The sequence below is a fragment of the Pecten maximus genome, chromosome 7 (genome assembly GCF_902652985.1).
Source record: "Pecten maximus chromosome 7, xPecMax1.1, whole genome shotgun sequence".
In the NCBI taxonomy this organism is placed as follows: Eukaryota; Metazoa; Mollusca; class Bivalvia; order Pectinida; family Pectinidae; genus Pecten; species Pecten maximus.
In genome coordinates this window covers 45,524,290-45,545,622 of record NC_047021.1, presented here as the reverse complement: position 1 = coordinate 45,545,622, position 21,333 = coordinate 45,524,290, and the positions used below count along the sequence as shown (strand labels likewise).

The 21,333-nt window shown below is 37.5% G+C and overlaps 2 protein-coding genes across 4 annotated transcripts; one reads left to right on the top strand and one right to left on the bottom strand.

Moving 5' to 3' along the window:
• Window positions 1-2,833: 2,833 nt before the first annotated feature.
• On the bottom strand, window positions 2,834-14,449 carry LOC117330970 (RNA exonuclease 4-like; the record flags this gene model as incomplete). Of its 3 annotated transcripts, none has more annotated exon segments than XM_033889562.1 (7): window positions 2,834-2,983; window positions 4,530-4,618; window positions 4,869-5,062; window positions 6,254-6,370; window positions 8,098-8,165; window positions 8,842-9,243; window positions 14,365-14,449. In XM_033889562.1, coding segments are annotated over 6 exon segments (1,011 nt in total), but the record flags the coding sequence as incomplete, so codon positions are not given.
• A 1,853-nt stretch (window positions 14,450-16,302) lies between these two features.
• Window positions 16,303-19,179, top strand: LOC117331249. The gene is made up of 3 exons (XM_033889850.1): window positions 16,303-17,209; window positions 17,435-18,181; window positions 19,034-19,179. The coding sequence occupies exons 1-3, from the start codon at window positions 16,303-16,305 to the stop codon at window positions 19,177-19,179; spliced, it is 1,800 nt and encodes a 599-aa protein (XP_033745741.1).
• Window positions 19,180-21,333: the final 2,154 nt, after the last annotated feature.

Below are 21,333 nucleotides of genomic sequence, written 5' to 3'. Positions count from 1 at the left end.
CGGACGGAGGGAGGGACGGACGGACGGACGGACGACGGACCACGGACGCAGGGCGATTTGAATAGCCCACCATCTGATGATGGTGGGCTAAAAAGGAGTTCCATCACTCAAGGGGTTACTGTCACATTTTTTTCTCTGTGCCCAAGGAATGTGGTAAACTTGAAGGCTTTTTGATTGGTATCAAAAAACAAGAGATCCCAGAGGGATCTTGGCGCCCACCATTGAATGATCTTTATAGGTTCCATGTCAGATTGATCTTTTCTCTACTTTTCCCTTCCTCTAAGTCTTACTAATCTGTGTAAATTCAGAAACAGCCCTCTAGTACTTTTCAAACAAGGGGAACCTATATATAAAATTTAAGATTTAGCGATAATGGCTGTCTGTTGTTTTCAGATTGGTCCCAAAATGCAACACCAGGGACCAAGGGGAACCTACATATGAAATTTGAGAAAGATCCCTTCAGTACCTTCTGTAAAATAGCGATAACAAACTTCAATTGGACCTAAATACGAAAACTTGAGAAGGATCCCTTCAGTACTTTCTGAGAAATAGCGATAACAACCTTCAATTGTCAAAATCTAAGATGGCTGCCTGTCGGCCATGTTGTTTTCTGATAGGTCTCAAAATGTAATATGCATAACTAGGCATCAAGGGGAACCTATATATGAAATTTGAGAAAGATCCCTTCAGTACTTTCTCAGAAATAGCGATAACAAACTTCAATTGTCAAAATCCAAGATGGCTGCCTGTCGGCCATGTTGTTTTCCGATAGGTCTCAAAATGCAATATGCATAACTAGGCACCAAGGGAAACATACATATGAAATTTGAGAAAGATCCCTTCAGTACTTTCTCAGAAATAGCGAAAACAAACTTCAATTTTCAAAATCCAAGATGGCTGCCTGTCGGCCATGTTGTTTTCCGATTGGTTTCAAAATGCAATATACATAACAAGGCACCAAGGGGAGCCTACATATGAAATTTGAGAAAGATCCCTTCAGTACTTTCTCAGAAATAGCGATAACAAACTTCAATTGTCAAAATCCAAGATGGCTGACTGTCGGCCATGTTGTTTTCCGATTGGTCTCAAAATGCAATATGCATAACTAGGCACCAAGGGGAACCTATATATGAAATTTGAGAAAGATCCCTTCAGTACTTTCTCAGAAATAGCGATAACAAACTTCAATTGTCAAAATCCAAGATGGCTGCCTGTCGGCCATGTTGTTTTCCAATTGGTCTCAAAATGCAATATGCATAGCTAGGCACCAAGGGGAGCCTACATATGAAATTTGAGAAAGATCCCTTCAGTACTTTCTCAGAAATAGCGATAACAAACTTCAATTGTCAAAATCCAAGATGGCTGCCTGTCGGCCATGTTGATTTCCGATTGGTCTCAAAATGCAATATGCATAACTAGGCACCAAGGGGAACCCACATATGAAATTTGAGAAAGATCCCTTCAGTACTTTCTGAGGATTAGCGATAACAAGAATTGTTTACGGACGGACGGACGGAGGGACGGACGGACGGACGGACGGACGACGGACCACGGACGCAGGGCGATTTGAATAGCCCACCATCTGATGATGGTGGGCTAATAAAGCTCTGACCAATTGCTAATTGGGAGCATTTCTTTATGAAGATTACTGAGGAGTGACAACCAAGTTCAAAGTTCAAGTTCAATGGTATGGTGACCTTGAGATTGAAGGATTACCATAGGTAACATTACTTTTTACACATGTGGGTTAATGTTACGGCCAATTCTGTTGCTCATTATTGTATCTATATACAAGAGGCCCCATGGGCCTTAACATCATCTGAATTAAAAGTGCTATTGCAGTATACATACTAAGGAACTGTATAGTGATACTGACAACAATTGAGACTGTGCAACAGTGTATGTTAGCCATGGTTGATTACAGAGCAACTCAAAAAGTAACCACATTTAGTCAGAACAATCTCAGAAACATTTGGTTTATACATTCATTAGAGGTCTAGGAGTGATGTTATGGCAAAATCATGCAGAAAAACATTGTGATTTTTTCGCATTTTACTATTTTGTGGACTTAACTTTTTTGGCACCAAAACCCACTTTAAAGTTTTTGGGGCAAGTCTTTGGAAAGCTTGTAAGTCCAAAAGTATACATCTCATGCCCTTCTGATATGGTTTGTACATTCATTAGAGGTCTAGGAGTGATGTTATGGTAAAGTTTGAGTTGAAACCAACTGGTGGAACTTGAGAACAAGTTTTAAATGGGTTTTTTTTCTCAAATTGGCAGCAAATGCAGCAATCTTAGATTTTAGATCAAACTGGAAAATAACAACACTTGGTGAAGACCATTTTCGGATCATATCAGGAGAGTTAAAGAAGGGAGGAACAAGAGAAAAACATTCAAAATGTGCTCTTGAAGATGGTCGCCATGGCAGCTATAATACATTTCGGACTGACCCGAAAAAACACAGCTCATTTCCAAATTTTAACAGGTCAGCGCATTGATGAGTTGATACACAAAAAATATTTTATATAGAAACAGTGTATAGAAAGTGCAATCATAATTTAGTGTAATGCTTCTACCACAAAAAGCGCTAAAATATGCCTACCACTAAAATAAGATTACTGGTAAAATAAGGTTACCGCTAAAATAAGGTTACCGCTAGAATAAGGTTACCACTAAAATAAGATTACCGCTAAAATAAGATTACCGCTAAAATAAGATTACCGCTAAAATAAGATTACCGCTAAAATATGCAAGTTTACAGTATATTTCAAGTACTAGTGCAGCATTGACCCACATGTCCATGGCCAGCTATAATACAATGTTTATTTCTTACCGAGCTATGCGCTCCTTCCTGTATTGTTACGTTCAGAACTTTTTCTGTCAGTTTCTTTAAGGATGGAGTCCTGCCATCAAACATTTTTCTGAAAGGTTTGTACTTAGATGTATCTCGGATCAGCTTTCTTGGGGGACTCAGATACAGTACCTGTTAACAAAGGAGGAAATCAAAGTACTGAAAGTACTGAAAGAGGCGGTAGATGAATTGCATCTGGACATGGAAAACAATGACCTGTGATAGGTGAACTTTGAAATAAAGCAAATTATAGATGCTGATACAATTTTCGATAAACATTCGTGTGACATAATTAAGTTTGTATAATTTAATCATACTTTATAATTCTACTATACGATAACTTTTTTTCAATGAATTTTCATAAAGATATTATTGGTTTGAAGTTCCTTTTCACAATATTTTCTGCTGCCATTAATTAGAGAAATCAAAAGTTATTTACAACATGAAATTTTTGCAACGCCATTTCGAAGCTACGTTGAACATGGAGTTGCTGAAAATTTGGCTTGTAGTTCATTTTTGTTTCTTCCAACATATATACAGCAGTGAATTACTTTAATTCTATGAGAGGAAATTCTAGATATTTCTTTTTCAACATACAGAAATCATTAAAATCCATCCTCAAATAAAGTCAGGAAAATTGAAAAAAAAAAGGTTGAAAATACATCCAATTCAAAGGAAAATTCAACATTGCAAACTCAATCATGTCACATTACTGTACATTCAAGAAAGATTGCTTATTTTCAAATGTAAAACTTAAACCATCAAAGTTACTGAAATTTATATTGTTCTTATCTAGAACTGTCCCCAGGACTGGTGCCCCAAACACCTAGAAATCGGTCGTGTCCCCACTCTGCTCTAACAACTTGTTAATGTATAAAATCAAAATACAAGCTGACCGAAATTTGTAGAATAGGAAATAAAGAATAAATTCAAATTTACAAATAAAGGCTAGTTTATTGGTGTATATTATAACATCTATTTGTTTCTAAACTAGCAATTGAATAATATTTTGGTCAGTTGAAAATGAATAACCTACATTGATAAATGTATTATTATTTGTTTAATGCTTAGAATTCAAGTTTACAAATTAAATGATATAAAAAAAAAACAAAGGTTACAATTGAGTTACTTAATAGTCAATCTGGCTTCTTATCTCGACATGGAATTTATCAACAATACTAACCATCAAATCATTTTGTATCTGAAAAGCTAACCTTCAAATCACTGTAGATCTGAAAAACGTACCTTCAAATCACTGTGGACCTTAAAACTTACCTTCAAATCATTTCAGATCTGAAAAGCTAACCTTCAAATCATTGTGGATCTGGAAAGCTTAACTTCAAATGATTGTGGATCTGAAAAGCTTACCTTCAAATAATTGTGGATCTGAAAAGCTTATCTTCAAATCATTGTGAATCTGAAAAGCTTACCTTCAAATCATTGTGGATCTGAAAAGCTTACCTTCAAATCATTGTGGATCTGAAAAACCTAACTTCAAATGATTGTGGATCTGAAAAGCTTAACTTCAAATGATTGTGGATCTGAAAAGCTTACCTTCAAATAATTGTGGATCTAAAAAGCTTATCTTCAAATGATTGTGGATCTGAAAAGCTTACCTTCAAATCATTGTGGATCTGAAAAGCTAACCTTAAAATCATTGTGGATTCAAAGAGCTTACCTTCAAATCGTTATTTATTGCATGTCCCACCAATATTCTTCCTTTTATCATCTTCGCAAGTTTTTGACAAACCTCAGAGAACTCAACACCTACAAATGAAAATGGAAATCAATGGAAGTTGACTTTAGAGAATTACAAAATGACCCTTGTACTTTTGTAGTATACATACTCAGTCGTAAGTCTAGCTGTACTGTTGGCCATGGTGGCCATCATGTATTCTATGCTACTGACTCTGAAATTTTGCCTTCTATCGAACGCCGGCCCCCACCCCCCTCCCCCCTGTAAAATTGTACACCTCTGGGGCGTTTATTAGAATAAATACGATAACTCCTATTATACCTTTGAGCATGTCCTCCTCACGGACACCACTGACCCATGTCCTGTAGTCGCCCACTTCCTCCTGAGGCTTAACAAAGGTGTCGTAGATACAGTGGCCAAAGTGATTGACCACTGAAATTCTAGCCAGCATGTTCTCCCGGCTATTATTGCCGACCCCAACAAACTCACAGTCCAATGCTAAAGCCTTGGTCAATCTGCAATATGAAACAAATTTACAAATAAATGGTTTTATCATTACTGTAAGTGTAACCCTGGTAAATCCTAGCCAAAATATATCACTCGGCTAGATAGATCTTCTGTTGACCGCGATCAGTTGAGTGTAAGACTAGTAAGCCAGAGGTCCTGGGTTCGATCCCTAGCTGAGGCTGTGATTTTAGATTTAATTAATCATTGTTGTAACCCTTGGAAACTCGAGGACGAGTTTTTTCCTGGAGGGGGAGTATGTAACCCTCAGGGCTCAAAGTGGATATTTTTACCAGGTGGCCTATTCGGCTACTAAGTCATAAAATCTAGGTGTCAATTTGAAAAGTAATAGTCGCCCAGCCAGGTTGTCTTAACTTTAAAAAAGCAACTTTTAATTCTTTAATACAGTATAACATCTCTCTGTAACTTTTTCGATTGTGAACATCATTTTAGCATTGACTACGTACAACCTTTGAAAGATTAACCAAAATCACAAATTTACACAATTTTTTAGTGGCTACATGCAGGCACCTTATAGGTCAATAACTGGTCGCCGATGGTGAATTTAAGGCACCATGACCACTAAAATAGGCGCCAATTTGAGCCCTGACCCTGGTAAACACTTGCCACAATATACCCCTTGACTAGAGATCTTCTCTGTAGCTCGATTGGTTGAGTGTAAGACAATTAGACAATTAGTCAGAGGTCCTAGGTTCAATTCCTAGCAGAGGCCATGATTTTAAATTTAGTTAATCATGCGCTCTGATATACTGGCGCCCATGTCCGGATTTGGGAAAAATACTCAGCCTTGCTCCACGAGCAACGCTGTTACCCTGGAAACTCGAGGACGAGTTCTTTCCTGGAGAGGGAGTATGTTACCCTGGTAAATACTAGCCGCAATATACCACTCTGCTAGAGAGATCTTATCTTTAGCTCGATCAGTTGAGAGTAAGACAAGTAAGCCAGAGGTCCTGGGTTCGATCCCTAGCAGAGACGATGATTTTAAACTTATATTTAATTTATCATGCACTTTGTTACATAAATAAAATGTAATAAGCCAAAGGCCTCAAATAAGGAAATGAATTAACATTTTACTGAAATAGAAACAGAATGACTTATTATATATACATATTAATTACACAGTAGGAGGAAATGGGAGCTTTATATTTTTTAAGGCCTAATTCAAAGAAATATGTAGTTACCCAGTGCAAACGCCATCTTTCACCAAAGAGTCTACGCCTTGTTTCTTTTTCTCCTTTTCCTTTATTGGAACATCTAAAAGTGATTCGTCAACATCATCAAACCAGATATCAGGCTGGCTGTAAAAGAAAAAGCCATATATGGAGCATTGATACACTACAAGTCAATTTTTGGTTACAAGGTACATGTACGTATATATATATATATATATATAAACTTTTCATACTTTTTCTCTTTTGATGTAGGAAAATTCAGAACAAAATCATGAAGTGAAATTCCAGACAAATTTTCCACCCCTGTTTTGATACATTCCTCGGCCAACATGTTAAAATCTAGGAAATTGCTGAAAGAAATGTATAAAATGTTTAAAGAAGATTCAAGTATTTTTAATGAAGTTTTTTTAAAATCTATATTACTGTCCTATTGTGTAATCTAGAAGGATCTACCAACATATATACCAAATTTGCATGTTACCAGAGCAGCACTGATTACAAAACCTCCTGGACTATTGCATTGACAAGGCCAAAAAATAAAAACAGTTCCTAAAAATTGCCACTGATTTTCATATCTAACAGTGGCAGTAGGCAAACTAGTGAAGTTTAAAGTGTGTTTTTCAAGAAGGCAGCTATGACAGCCATCTTGGATTCTGGATCTGCCAAAGTAATAATTACACTAAGAACTCCGGATTATTCATGGCAAGTTTCAGATCAATCCATCAAATGACCCTTCAGACATCGAAATCCTGACCCTTTGTTTGTTGTTTGCTGGGTTTATTGCCCCGTACACAGCTAAGGTCATTTTGAGGCGGGGTCTCCTTGTAGTAGTTGGTGACTACCTCACTAAACAACATACAAGAGGCTTGTTGCATACCATCCAGAGCAATTAGGATAAAGTGTCTTGCCCAAGGACACAATCACGACAGCACAGGCCAGCCTGTTTCTCAGCTTCCTCATGAGAAACACAAAACCGACATGTGTAACACAACATCACCATATGGTTTACAATAGTTTATTACTTCACATTGTGTTTACTTTTTTATACAGTTTATCAATTCTTCTGCTATCCATATCTAAGTAAATACTTTTATTTAGAGTCAGCTTAATTAGTGAATTATGATAAATAATTTCCAGAAATAATTAACAACAAATATACCTGATCATTGCTCCCCCTCCCAGTAATCTATCTATTATTGTCATCGCTTATCATGACTATAGCAATACCACCTAAGATTGGAGTGATCCTTTCCCTGTTCTATCACTCAGGAAATCATGCGACCTACACCCCTGAGCTCTGTATCAGATTCTACTAACAACCAGCTGTCAATCACAGGTGTTGTTTTCCCTAGTCGAGTATTGCATGACTTTCGACCTGCTTTCTCTAATATTTACTATTTAAAATGATGTATTAAACTTAAACATATTCTAAGCCCATTTTGTTACACACAGGTAGGGAGTGTCGACGGAGCACCTCCGGTCATCACCTCAGATTACATGGTTGGTGCTCTAATCGACTGAGCTTTCGCGGCCCCTTTCCTGACCCTTCGGATCAGATGACTTAAAAATTTTAACATTACATACAAGTAAGGAATGCATTCACACAATCTTTTTTCACTCCTTTGTCTTGGTGAAACAAAAATGTAATAACTATATATTAAATTATTTCATTAACATCCTCTAAAACAAAACTATTTACAACTTAATACTGACCAATTCACAAAACTTTATAACCATTTTTCCCCTTTAATTTCTACTACTGTAAGATTTGTATACTTATTACAGGTTTTATTTTATAAAGTGTGTACTTTACAAATTTCATCAAGTATTCTGGCATAAAATCCTACACTTACATTTCTGGTTCAATTTTTTCCACTTTTTTCTTTCGAACTTGCTTCTTCGGATTTGCTGGTGATAAAATCTGCCAAAGAAGGAAAAGACAAAATTTTGCATGTATGAAAAAAAAAGGAGAAAGAGCTGTCTCAAACAGTTTAAGGTATTATAAATCTGGTAGTGATAGAACATTAGTTCCAAATCCATAGTCGATTATCAGTTATAATCAGAAAGGCCTTCTGATGAAGTTAATCGATTACATAATAAGCTGTGTGATAAAATTCTACAAAATGTTTATTAACAATTACAGTCATATAACAAAATATAATTTTTGTAAATTTAACTCAAAAATGCCTTACTTATACCTAGAAGTTGCATATATGAAGGAAACATGTCAATGATTTACATTTAAAAAAACATTACTGCATAGGCTGTCAAACAATTGGAAATATTAATTTTCCAATTTTTTTATCATGAAGTATATGTAATAACTGTTAATGAGCATTGTTGTTTAACCCTTTCAACCCTAAGAAACTTTAGTGGACTCTGCCATTCATTCATCACTTGAAGTCCAATATGGTCAGTAGGGGTGAAAAGTTTATGCAAAAGCTGTAACAATTTTAGTTTAAAGTTGATAAATTTGTTGATTTAGCTTTAGGAATTGATTGCAAATAATGCTGAAACGTTCAAATGTTTAAAGCGAATGAACAAGGTGGTTGTATTATAGATGACAAATCGATTCCACATCTGGGATATGTACGTACCTGCTTTAGCTTTTCCCAGTTTGAAGAGAAGTCTTCTGGTTGATTTGGAATATGAACATCACGCTTTTTATCTGTCTTTAGGCGAACACTGGAATTATTTTTATCTGTCTCTTGAGTAATACAATCCTTTTCTGTCACTTCACTTTTCACGGTACTCATATTTCTTTTTTTCTTGAAAAAAGATTTGTTTCTGTATTTTTTTGGTATTTTTTTTGTCTGTGTCATTGAGTTATCCTCGACATGTACTTTTGTGGGGTTTGATTTAGAGTTGTTCTTTGTGCGATTGATTTCCTTTAAACGTTTTGTTTTAATTGTTTCATCTACACACTGTCTTTTCCTGTGCACTTCATGAGCGCCTTCTCTTTTCCTCTTCATCTTCTTGTTATTTTCCATACCAGTAATCTTAAATAAAAAATAAAGGACCTTTACTATCAAACAGACACTTTAATAACAAGCATGCTGAATATTGCAATACATAGCCTCTATCGGCCCCCGCTCAAAATAGTTACCTTGACCCAAAACACCTGAAACTGGAACTTGACCGGAAGCTATTCATACTGAAGTTACATACCAACTTTCACCGATGTTACCTGGAAGTACGGCTGAGAAAAGTGAAGAAAACTGAGTGGACGGACAGACAGACAGACGGACGTGGGAGGAAACCCATAGTCCCCAGCCCCCAACTTTCGCTGGAGAGAAAGAGAGAGATCCCAGAGGGTTTGTTACTTATAAATCCTCAATGCTCCATCAACACTATAAAGGCCATCAGGGTAAAAAATGGGGAGTAAAAATTGTGAAAGCCTTAAGGGATAAAGGAACCGCCACATATCTTCTATGTAATATGACAGTAGATTTGAAATGGGAGGACAGTATTTGACAAAGAATAAGTTGATTGATGTCAGATAAAAGAGATAGAATGGAAGACAGAATGTTAAGAACAGGGTGTTATTGTGAGGTAATGTATGATGTAAAAGAAAGGCAGGAAGCTGGATGAAAGAAGAAGGGAGATTGGCATCATTTAGTATAATTGAGGGTATGGGTTAGCCTGGGAAACTCTGGACAGAGTAGTGGACAATGGACCACCTTATTTATAGCTGTCCATCTAAGGAAGATAAACCCACTCATATCATGTAGTTGGCCAATAGAAACATATCAGTCAGATAATTTACATTTTAAGTAAATTCAAATTTTAGTAAAACTAAACGTCAGTCAGAGTTTGAGAGAGATAGAGGGGATTCCATCAGGAATGTAGGTCAGTCCTCCGAGAAGGGAGAGACAGAGGGGATACCATCAGGAATGTAGGTCAGTCCTCCGAGAAGGGAGAGACAGAGGGGATACCATCAGGAATGTAGGTCTGTACTCCCAGAAGGGAGAGACAGAGGGGATACCATCAGGAATGTAGGTCAGTGCTCCAAGAAGGGAGAGACAGAGGGGATACCATCAGGAATGTAGGTCTGTGCTCCAAGAAGGGAGAGACAGAGGGGATACCATCAGGAATGTAGGTCGGTGCTCCCAGAAGGGAGAGACAGAGGGGATACCATCAGGAATGTAGGTCAGTGCTAAGAGAAGGGAGAGACAGAGGGGATACCATCAGGAATGTAGGTCGGTGCTCCGAGAAGGGAGAGACAGAGGGGATACCATCAGGAATGTAGGTCAGTGCTAAGAGAAGGGAGAGACAGAGGGGATACCATCAGGAATGTAGGTTGGTGCTCCCAGAAGGGAGAGACAGAGGGGATACCATCAGGAATGTAGGTCAGTGCTCCAAGAAGGGAGAGACAGAGGGGATACCATCAGGAATGTAGGTTGGTGCTCCGAGAAGGGAGAGAGAGAGGGGATACCATCAGGAATGTAGGTTGGTGCTCCCAGAAGGGAGAGACAGAGGGGATACCATCAGGAATGTAGGTCAGTGCTCCAAGAAGGGAGAGACAGAGGGGATACCATCAGGAATGTAGGTTGGTGCTCCGAGAAGGGAGAGAGAGAGGGGATACCATCAGGAATGTAGGTCGGTGCTCCCAGAAGGGAGAGACAGCGGGATACCATCAGGAATGTAGGTCGGTGCTCCCAGAAGGGAGAGACAGAGGGGATACCATCAGGAATGTAGGTCAGTGCTCCAAGAAGGGAGAGACAGAGGGGATACCATCAGGAATGTAGGTCGGTGCTCCGAGAAGGGAGAGAGAGAGGGGATACCATCAGGAATGTAGGTCGGTGCTCCCAGAAGGGAGAGACAGAGGGGATACCATCAGGAATGTAGGTCAGAGCTCTGGAAGGGAGAGACAGAGGGGATACCATCAGGAATGTAGGTCGGTGCTCCCAGAAGGGAGAGACAGAGGGGATACCATCAGGAATGTAGGTCAGAGCTCTGGAAGGGAGAGACAGAGGGGATACCATCAGGAATGTAGGTCGGTGCTCCCAGAAGGGAGAGACAGAGGGGATACCATCAGGAATGTAGGTCAGAGCTCTGGAAGGGAGAGACAGAGGGGATACCATCAGGAATGTAGGTCGGTGCTCCCAGAAGGGAGAGACAGAGGGGATACCATCAGGAATGTAGGTCAGAGCTCTGGAAGGGAAAGAGACAGAGGTATTTAAACATGAGAAGTAGTTTTAGTTTAGGAGTTGGTCTATTTGGGAGTAGATTGTCAATGCTGTGTGAACGATTCTGGTTGATATCCAATATTAAAGGAGACCTAACAAAAGGTGGAACAGAAAAGGTGACTTCATTTATAATTTCCTTGATCGAACAGATACCAACACTGAACAGTATGTAGAACTGTCCAGTAATTATACATAAATACTTTTAAATCTAGACTAATATACATTGGGTCAACCATCCAATCAAGGTTTTACCTTCGTCTTACTATGTATAATATAAAAATGTATACATGTCTTTGATGCAACCTGCAAATAAGTGAATCCATAATCATGCTTGTGATAACATCGCATCCCATGAACCATTTCCCATTTCATTTTGTAGGTTGAGAAACATTATATTTTGACATGTAGGTGAAAATTGTATTGAAATAATATAGTATGGAGTTAAATAATAAATGCAATTATTATGGTAGAAAATATGAAATTGCTAGCATAAATAGTGATTTATAGATGATAAGAGCACAGCTCAGCGTGAGCGAAGCTCTCTTTCAGACAACAAGTATATAAGCTATATTTTCAATCAATTCTATACCCCTTCAACTTTGAAATCGTGTCCCGCGGGAAAAGTCGCACCTCCAGTAGAGGCAGCCATGTTTGAAATCTCGTTCCCAACACGACGAGATCTGAAAGATTTCTCTCTCATCGAAACAAATAACTGAAAGTTAATTAAAATTACTTAATTTTTTATATATTCACACAACCCATGTCAAAGGCCTGATTCATCTTTTGACGTATGAGGTAAATATATTTTGCGAATTTGATTCGCTTTAGATATTTCGTTGGTGACCTAAATCGGAACCCTCCCAGTTTCGCTGCTGATCAAATTGGATGCGAGAGTAGAATAAGAGGTAATTTTGCTGCATATGTGCATTATATAGAACAGTTTTTAATTGTATTATCATTAGATAACAGCATATTGTAAGCACAACTTTCCAGGTTACAACCGAAAACCCTGAAATATTACCCAGTGGAACACCCCATTCAGAATGGTGCTGTATTGTCGTCAAGTGTGATGTCATAAGAATTCAACGTCAAAGATTATGCCACTGATTCCCGCGCTTTCTCAGCGCATATATTTTAAGAGTTTTTCGTCGTCCAGGTTTCTGTGAAATATGTGATATTTTACGGGAAACGAATAACTTCTGTATTTTCAAAGTGGGTATAGATTGTATTAATTGCAGTAGTTGCTGCATTTTTTATCATAAAATTTCATCAAAACTTGTATTATATTAATAAAATTTCATGATTCGTCCAATATGCACTCACTTCAGATTAAAAACCTGGATGTTTATAGAGAGCGCAGCTCGAACGGGCGAAGCCTGTTCGCGTAGCGAACTTAATGGTAGAGATGTCTCGGAAACCCCCCCTTTTCCCCCAATATACTTAGAGTTCAAAAACTTTCTCAGTAACCGGAAACAGGAAGTCACGACAAGATCCAGTGTTGCGCAAGACTGTATTCAAAGTCACATTCTCGGGAGATTACAAAATATCAAGATTTTAAAAATATGCAAATGTTTGACTTCACACTAGTTAGAATTTGTTAATAAAATTTATCACGAACAAGTTCTTAATTTTTTATATTCAAAACGTAACGGTATAATTTTCAACGAAAATATTTCCGGTGTTTTACGAGTGCAGCTCCGGTCCGTTCGAGTTGCATACAAGTTTACCAAGTATAGCACATAAAATAAAGAGGACTTCCGAATTTGTTTGTTGTCGTCTGCTGCTCATCTGCGAGATCTGCTGTCCCGTCACCTTGTCATCGCTTAATCAGTCTATTTTAAGACTTATTCTACGATTAGTTTTTGTAGTAAGTTATCTAAATCATAATTCTTGTTGATATATACTTTATTACAAACCAGTGTATAGATCTGTTGGAAATATATTCATTTTGTAACGTGGGATTTACTATTCTAGTACACTAGATTATGTGTGCTTGTTTCTCAAATTCCATGGGCACCGGGATTGCTGCGCTCTCACATAGGCCATGCCTAAAATTATATTAATATATATCTCAAATAATAGTCTAAGCGAGTGATTTTGCTTCTTGTTACTTCAACCACGGACTTAGATATACATTGTACATACTAATAGATGTCCATGCTTTAACCTAAAATCAAAACCAAAACCAAACAGATGCATAAAATAAAAGATGATATAGATATACGTCGCAAGTTTTAATTGTAACTAGTTTATATAGTGATACGATTGCCTTCTAGCTTCCTTTAGCTCAGTCTGTAAAGCGGCTGTCCAGTAAAGCTGGGGGTCGCGGTCGCGGGCTCGATCCCGGTGGGGGCACACTACTTGCTTTTCTGTTACATCGGTCGACCACTACAAGTCATGTCAAGTGCAAGCTATAGGGAAATGAGCTTATTTGGTAGAGCGACGGACCAGTAAGCAGAGGGTCGCGGGTTCAATCCCTTGTGGAGGCATAGGCCTATACATGTACGTGTTCATAGACTGTAATGATTAACGGCGAGTGATTACTGTCATAGCTGCGCTCTTCTAAGGCTTTGCCTTCATTCATAGTCAGGGATAACTCTGGCTCTTAAAACCTATGGAAGATTTTGCGAGATTAGCAAAATTCCTATGAGATTTGTCTGTATAAAGAGGTACAATTTTGAATTTTTAATGAGATTTTTTTGAAAAACATGGGTAAAAATCCCCAAATCTCTGCCCAAAGTGATCCCTGATATTACTGAAATAAATTGGTAACATGTTAGCCTACAGTGGCCTACCAAACGTTTACGCATGCACGTCTAGGCCAGATTGAGATTTCACGTTACGATTACATGGGCTTGGGTTCGGAATTTTGATTAACACGTAACATAGTTAACAACTACTCAAATGCCCATACGTTTTAACTTTAAATACCTTCTGTCCACAGAGGATGTGATCAATTGGTCAACACGTCCTTATCACACCATGGGCGCAGACATCTTGAATTTACGGAGTGAAAAACATCTATGTTTTGATTGGTTAAATCTATAAAGGGGCCCTTCACGGGGACCTTTTTGACACGAGTTTGTTCCGACGATCGATGGATTGAAACTAAAAAGTATTGAGGAAATTCTTTGAATAATAAGGACCATACCCCTATCACCTTAAGTTTAATCAGAGACTTGTATCCGTCTCTGGTTTAATTATCTTCTCTATGTAAGTTTTTGAGAAGACCGATGCCTTTATCAGAGACCTATATATATACTAATTTAATATAGGTCTCTGATATTATTAAAAAAAATAGCCAGAAATAGTTGTATTAAAAGTTTTTACGTTAAGATATAGATCTGGCTATTTTTCGGCATAGCCGTATAATATTCTTTTGTCCCCGGAAATGACGCGACAGGTGGCGTTACTGGTCAAGATGAAGTATGTGATTGGTCAATGTAGCCAGAGACCTATATTAATAGTATAGCCTATATGTCTCTGATGTAGCGGTAAATGCAAAATGCAGATATGCAGTTAAAAACGGAACAAAGTTAAGATTGAATGCAAGCTGAATAAGTGGATGCATCTTTCAAATGACACATTAATACAATTATATTCCCGATTGAAATGCAGTCGTATTCAGGCGCGTAGCTGCCTTATACGCAAATACGCAGTTGCGTACACATCAATTTTCAACAACAACAAAAACCAACAAACAAACAAAACAAAACTAAGAAAGAAAAAAACCTCTGATCTTTATATGAGCTTATCTATACACAAACTATGAATGCTGTCCCTAGGTGATGGTTCTAGTCAAACCCACTAATTGAACTAGTCATTGGTAGGGAACGCAATCAATCGGTTGGTTAAAGTGGGACAAAGAAAAATCAGAAGACCTGTTTCTTTGGAAGAAATTTCAGCTCGCCCCGAAGGAACCATCAGCATCAGAAACAAGTCAAAATAGTACACCTGATGTAACAAAGCTCCCTGGTGGTTGTCAGAATTGCAAAATGCGTACGCTAACATTTTAGAGCATTCAGGTCATAAAAGATCAATGCCAAATTTATGCATTTTATATACAAAATTTGCAGGATATATGAGAGGTTGAAGCAAATTCTAAATAGCACACAAAACTTAGTTTTGATATCCAACGGTTTACACAAAATATTGGGAAAATGAAAATAAATCCAAATAATTTCAAAATTAGTTGTCAAATAAAAAAGATGCCAGATATATATACTAATATAGACTTAAAAACTTAATATAGACTTAAACTTTACTCTACTGAATGATTATTAATTTGATTCCGGTTTGGCGTCCTCCACCTCTCTTGTCTTGATCAATCAGTCTATTTGGTATTGTACCTTCAAAATAGAGGAAATTATTTTCTAAATTCTCCTAATTTTCTTCTGTTTATCTCTCCTACCATTCCCTTTTACAATACATATTTATTTTATACAATTCAGATTATCTTTTTTATACTAAACAGATTATATTTTTAAATATGTCTCAAGTACACGTATTTGCTTTTTTGCAGTTAGACGTACATGTAAAACCATTTCAGGTAAAAGTAGATTTCAATTGATTCCACGAGGAAAAGGGTATCTGAAAGCTCTTTTACACATGTCAGACAATCTAACAACTGTATTCAGATACGTGCTGAATGTAAACTATATAGCATTGTTATACATGCCTAGTGACAATAATATTTCTAATTACGTGGATGAAATTGAAAACTTGGATGATATATTTGATCAAGTAAGTGGGCAAGGGCATATTATAATAGCAGGCGACCTTAATGCGCGATACGAAACGGCTTCATGTACTACAGTATATACAAAACGGAAATCGGACATTTTCCATAAATTCCTAACGGACCACGCCATGACTGCCTTAAACAAAACGAAGGTGTGTGCCGGACATGACCATACGTTTCCGGTAACCCAGCAAACTATAGACTATATTTTGATTCAAGATACATTTGTGGATTGCGTATCGTCATGTACAGTATTCTCAACTGAAGATACCGAGATAGCATCTGACCATCATCCAATCACAGCACAGTTCAGACAAGAAGTTGCGCGATACAACACTTTTAAACAAAAACAACCTAACCCTACATGGACAAAGGCAACAATAAATAGCCTCATCGCGTACCAATTATTAGTGGATTCTGAAATCAACAGTCTACCTGATCTAAGCCGTATTGACGACAGTACACACATTGAAATGCTATGTGAACAACTGACTTTTATCCTAAACAACGCCGCTAAACAGTGCATTCCACATTCGGAATATAATCCTGTATTAAAACCATACTGGACCAAGGATGTCCGAACTTCTCATAAAATCGCTCGAACCAAACGGAAAATATGGATAGAAGCTGGGAGACCTAGAGGTAATCAATATGATGCTTACCGGGAATATAAAGCTGCAAAAAGACACTTTCGGGAACTCCATGAGAAAGCCTATACCGACTATGAAACAAATATGAACGAGGAACTGAATGTAGCGGCCGACTGCGACATACGTCTATTTTGGCAGTTAATCAGACGACGGAAAAAACAACCGCCGAACATTTGTAATGAAATCAAAATGAACAATGCTATAGCCCGTGACCCGGAAAGTATTGCAAATCAATTTGCAAACTTTTTTGAAAAATTATATCATTCTCCCGATTCCGATACACGTACTCCCACAGAAATATTCACCGAAGTATCGATGGACGAGTCGTGTGAAGAACTTAACCGTGAAATTTCTTTCGATGAAATTGTAGAAGCTATTCAGAAAAGTAATAAACGGAAGGCCCCGGGAATCGATGGATTGACCAATGAGCATTTTAAGTATGGTGGACGGACACTAATTACTTACCTGACGAAGCTGTTCAACCTCATTACATGTAGTACGTATATTCCTGAAATATAGAAAAGGGGTATCATCATACCCATATATAAAGGCAACAACAAACCAAGATCGGACCCTGACAACTATCGGCCTATATCGCTCTTACCGGTAGTGTATAAATTATATGAAAGTATTATCCACAAATGGCTCACTTCGTGGCTCGCGGAAAACTGCTCAACCTTCCCGAATGAACAACAACAGGGCTTTCAACGATTTATCGGCTGCCAAACAGCATCATTCCTACTCCAAGAAACACTGTATGCAAATATTGAACAGCACAGTAAAATGTATGCGGCTTTCCTTGATATAAAGAACGCCTTTGACACCGTGTGGCATTCGGGACTCCTGTATAAACTGAAACAGAAAGGAATCAAAGGGAAATTACTTACCATCATCAGGAACACATATTCAGGACTAAAAAGCACCATCTTATGCAATGGAACTACATCCCGCTGGGTCGACATGGAACGCGGATTGAGACAAGGAGGAGTCCTATCCACGTTATACTACCTTATCTTCATTGACGATCTCCTTAACGAATTGTCCGATTCTAATTATGGTGCTCCACTAAATGCCATCCGCTGTGGCAACCTTACACTTGCCGACGACATTACCCTACTAGCCTTATCACCGCGTGCGCTGCAAAATCTTCTCGACATTTGTCAGAATTATTCGTTCCAATGGAAATTTAAATTCAATGCTACGAAAAGTTGTACAGTGGTATTTGGTGGACGTTCCGATAGTAATATGTTTCACTGGATCCTAGATGGAATAGAACTGGAAGTGAAAGAGACTCATGAACATCTGGGGATACCGATTTCAAACAATTTATCATGCTCCAAAAAGATTGAAAAAAGCTGTAAGAAAGGACGCGCATCACTATTCTCTGTTCTTGGCATTGGGTCACATAACCCTACCATAAATCCACTAACATACCTCAGTTTATACAAAAAAAGTTGTATTGCCGTCCATATTGTACGGTTGCGAAACGTGGAACAATATGCGACAAAATGACATTGACAAACTCTCCCGCTTCCAACACTTAGCGGCCAGGAAAATACAGAATTTCCCTGCACGTACACGCTCTGATATCGCGGAGAGTATGCTTGGTCTCTTTCGTGTTTGCGCAGAAATCGACAGACGAAAACTTCAGTTTCTCTATCGACTTATAAAGCTACCAAATGAATTTCTTGCCAAAAAAGTCTTCCTGATGCGTGTATATACACCTACATTGATAATGACATTCATGAACAGAAAGGTTTTATTCCCAACATGTTTGATATCCTTAAGAAATACAACCTCATGGACTTATTTGAACACTATATTACTACCAAGACTGAATTTCCATCAAAATTATCATGGAAACTGTTTGTAAATTCCTCCATTAGAAATCGCGAAACAAAATTGTGGACGGACAGAATGAACCGAGACAACGATTTCGACAGGTTTAAATGTGTTCATCGGCATATCCATCCCCATGGGCTATGGGTCAACCCGAAATCTACATCCGACCTTAATTGCTCGAGATTTGTGTCGAAGCTACTTACTTACCCGCCTCAGAATAACGATCAAATATGCCTCAAATGTGGGAAAAGACGAACAGATCTTATCCGACATTATGTCACACAATGTGGGGCCACGTATTCTGTGAGGGACAGGTTTCTGACAGACGTGCTGGACTTGTGTGGGATTGAAATGTTTTTAATTCTAGACAATACATCAGATGAAGGATTTGTCCAAATCATTTTTGGACAAGAACAGGAAAGTAATGAGGACTCCAAAACCTTCCAGATAATGGCCACTCGCTTTCTGAGAGCTGCGTCACATGCATTTCTCGCACCCAACGACCAAAACTAAATCAACAGACACGCGCTCCGCGATGCGAACGCGACAAATTATTTTTTCTCTTCAATCTTGAAAACCATAGACTGTAAAAGAAAATGATTGCAATGTATTTATTAATTTGAATTTCTATGTATCTCTTTATGAGGAATTAAAGAATGAATGAATGAACAACGAGAAAAACTTTTTTTTCGAAATACATGTATGTGTATTTCGGCACAAATTGCATGAAACTTGTAGAAAAAATTAATCTTATACTTTCTCAATTAAGAAAAGTAAAATAAGCGCCTGTTAAACGTACACGTAGTGAATGAGCGAATAGTGAAAATTAGAGATAATATCTCATTTACATATTTAAATAGGTCATTTAAATATGATTTGAAATTTGGGCATAGTAACATTTAAAAAATTTTCTGGGGTCTGATCTAGCCCACCGTCCTCCCTTTGGTGCCATTCCTATAAAGGACTACTTACAACCGGAAACCAGGGTGAAGTCTGATTTACATATTTGTTACTGTTAATCTTAAAATGAATTATAAAACATTAACCAAAAGAACAGGTCCGGAGTTATATATGCGCATAGAGTACACAATTCACTATTGGAATTTTCCTCACTACATGACAGTTGGTAAGATGCAGAAATGAATCAATACTTTTAAGGAAATCGTTTGCTTTCAAACGTTAGGTGAACGTTACTATACGAATGCTTAGGAATGTTATTGAATATAATGAAACACAGCTTTCTGAACGCAGATAGACACAGAAATCTAATTTTCAAATGTACAGATTTTGATATTATATATGAACTCTTTGTCTGATCTTCAATGAAATTAGTAAATCAATGTATTTTTAAATCGTTATGTTTGCACACCAACGCTGTCACGAATGTTTTGCCTTATATATCAAGGCTGCTAAATAGTGGGATTAACGTCTCCAAACGAGACCAAGTGTGGTTTTCCTGGCTTGCCTGGGTTGTCACATGAACACAGTTCCCTGGTAGTTAAGCTTCTGAACTCTGACCCCTATCTGAGAGAGTGTCCTAGGCTCGGCTATAACCGGAACAAGGACATTAATCCTCGTCAATCAACCCCCTCTCTGAGTATAATGATGATCGTTATAATTCCAACTTTTAACTTAACTCTAGAACACATGTCGTGCTATGTTATGACCACCGGTACAGTTGAAAGATTTATTTATATTAAATTCAATTCGACTTTACTGGAATCGAACTTTTATAACTACAACTGTATTTTTTATATATAAATGTATTTTACCTACACATACCGTCATGAAAACATCACCCATTGTCGCAATGATCATCCCAAAACGTCGTGTTACGGTAACGCGACTTAAATACAAGGTTGATCTCAGGTTTTTGGTCTTGATTTCTTTCTCTTACAGCCCTTCCCACAGGAAAGGTATTGCTTTGCCCAATGGACTATGGTTATCTACGTATGGTTATTGAACACATATTCGGACATTATGTAAACGTGTTCCAAGCGTGCAAAATAAGGTAAAGTCAACACAAATTATCATTCTAAATGCTGTACAGGGCTCGTCGTTTCAAGAAAACAGGACAACGTAACTATTCGGACATCGTTAAATGACGGACTTAAATTGTCCAAACACTTACATGTAACTGTATATCATAATACGGTACTCATTCACCCCTCATTTCATTTCTCTGCATACACATACAAAATAACTTGGCTACGCGCATGGCATTATCACCAAAATGATTCAAACTGATATCATTTTGTTATCCGTGCTGAAACGTATTAGTTGGTTAATTTATTTCACCAGCAGTTCTACATTATAATAACCAGCATTAAAACTATGCCGTTTATCTTTTTAAAGACATTTCTTGCTTAAAGATATTTCTTGTTTTAATAGAAGACTAGACATGCCCCTGTGCACCAATTGCCTGGTTTTTATGCCAGGCAAAATTCTGCAGTGTGTATCAACTAATATCATAATATCTTAAAGTACCAATTAACTTAACACGATATATATGGCAAGTGGAAAAAAGGACGTTTATTAATATTAAGAAATAATTTCTTAACATTAACTATTCTTTGATTTTTAGTAAAATAAAACATTAATAAATGATTTTTTTAATATTAAGAAATAAATTGTTGATATTAAGAAATATTGTTCATAAATCATAAA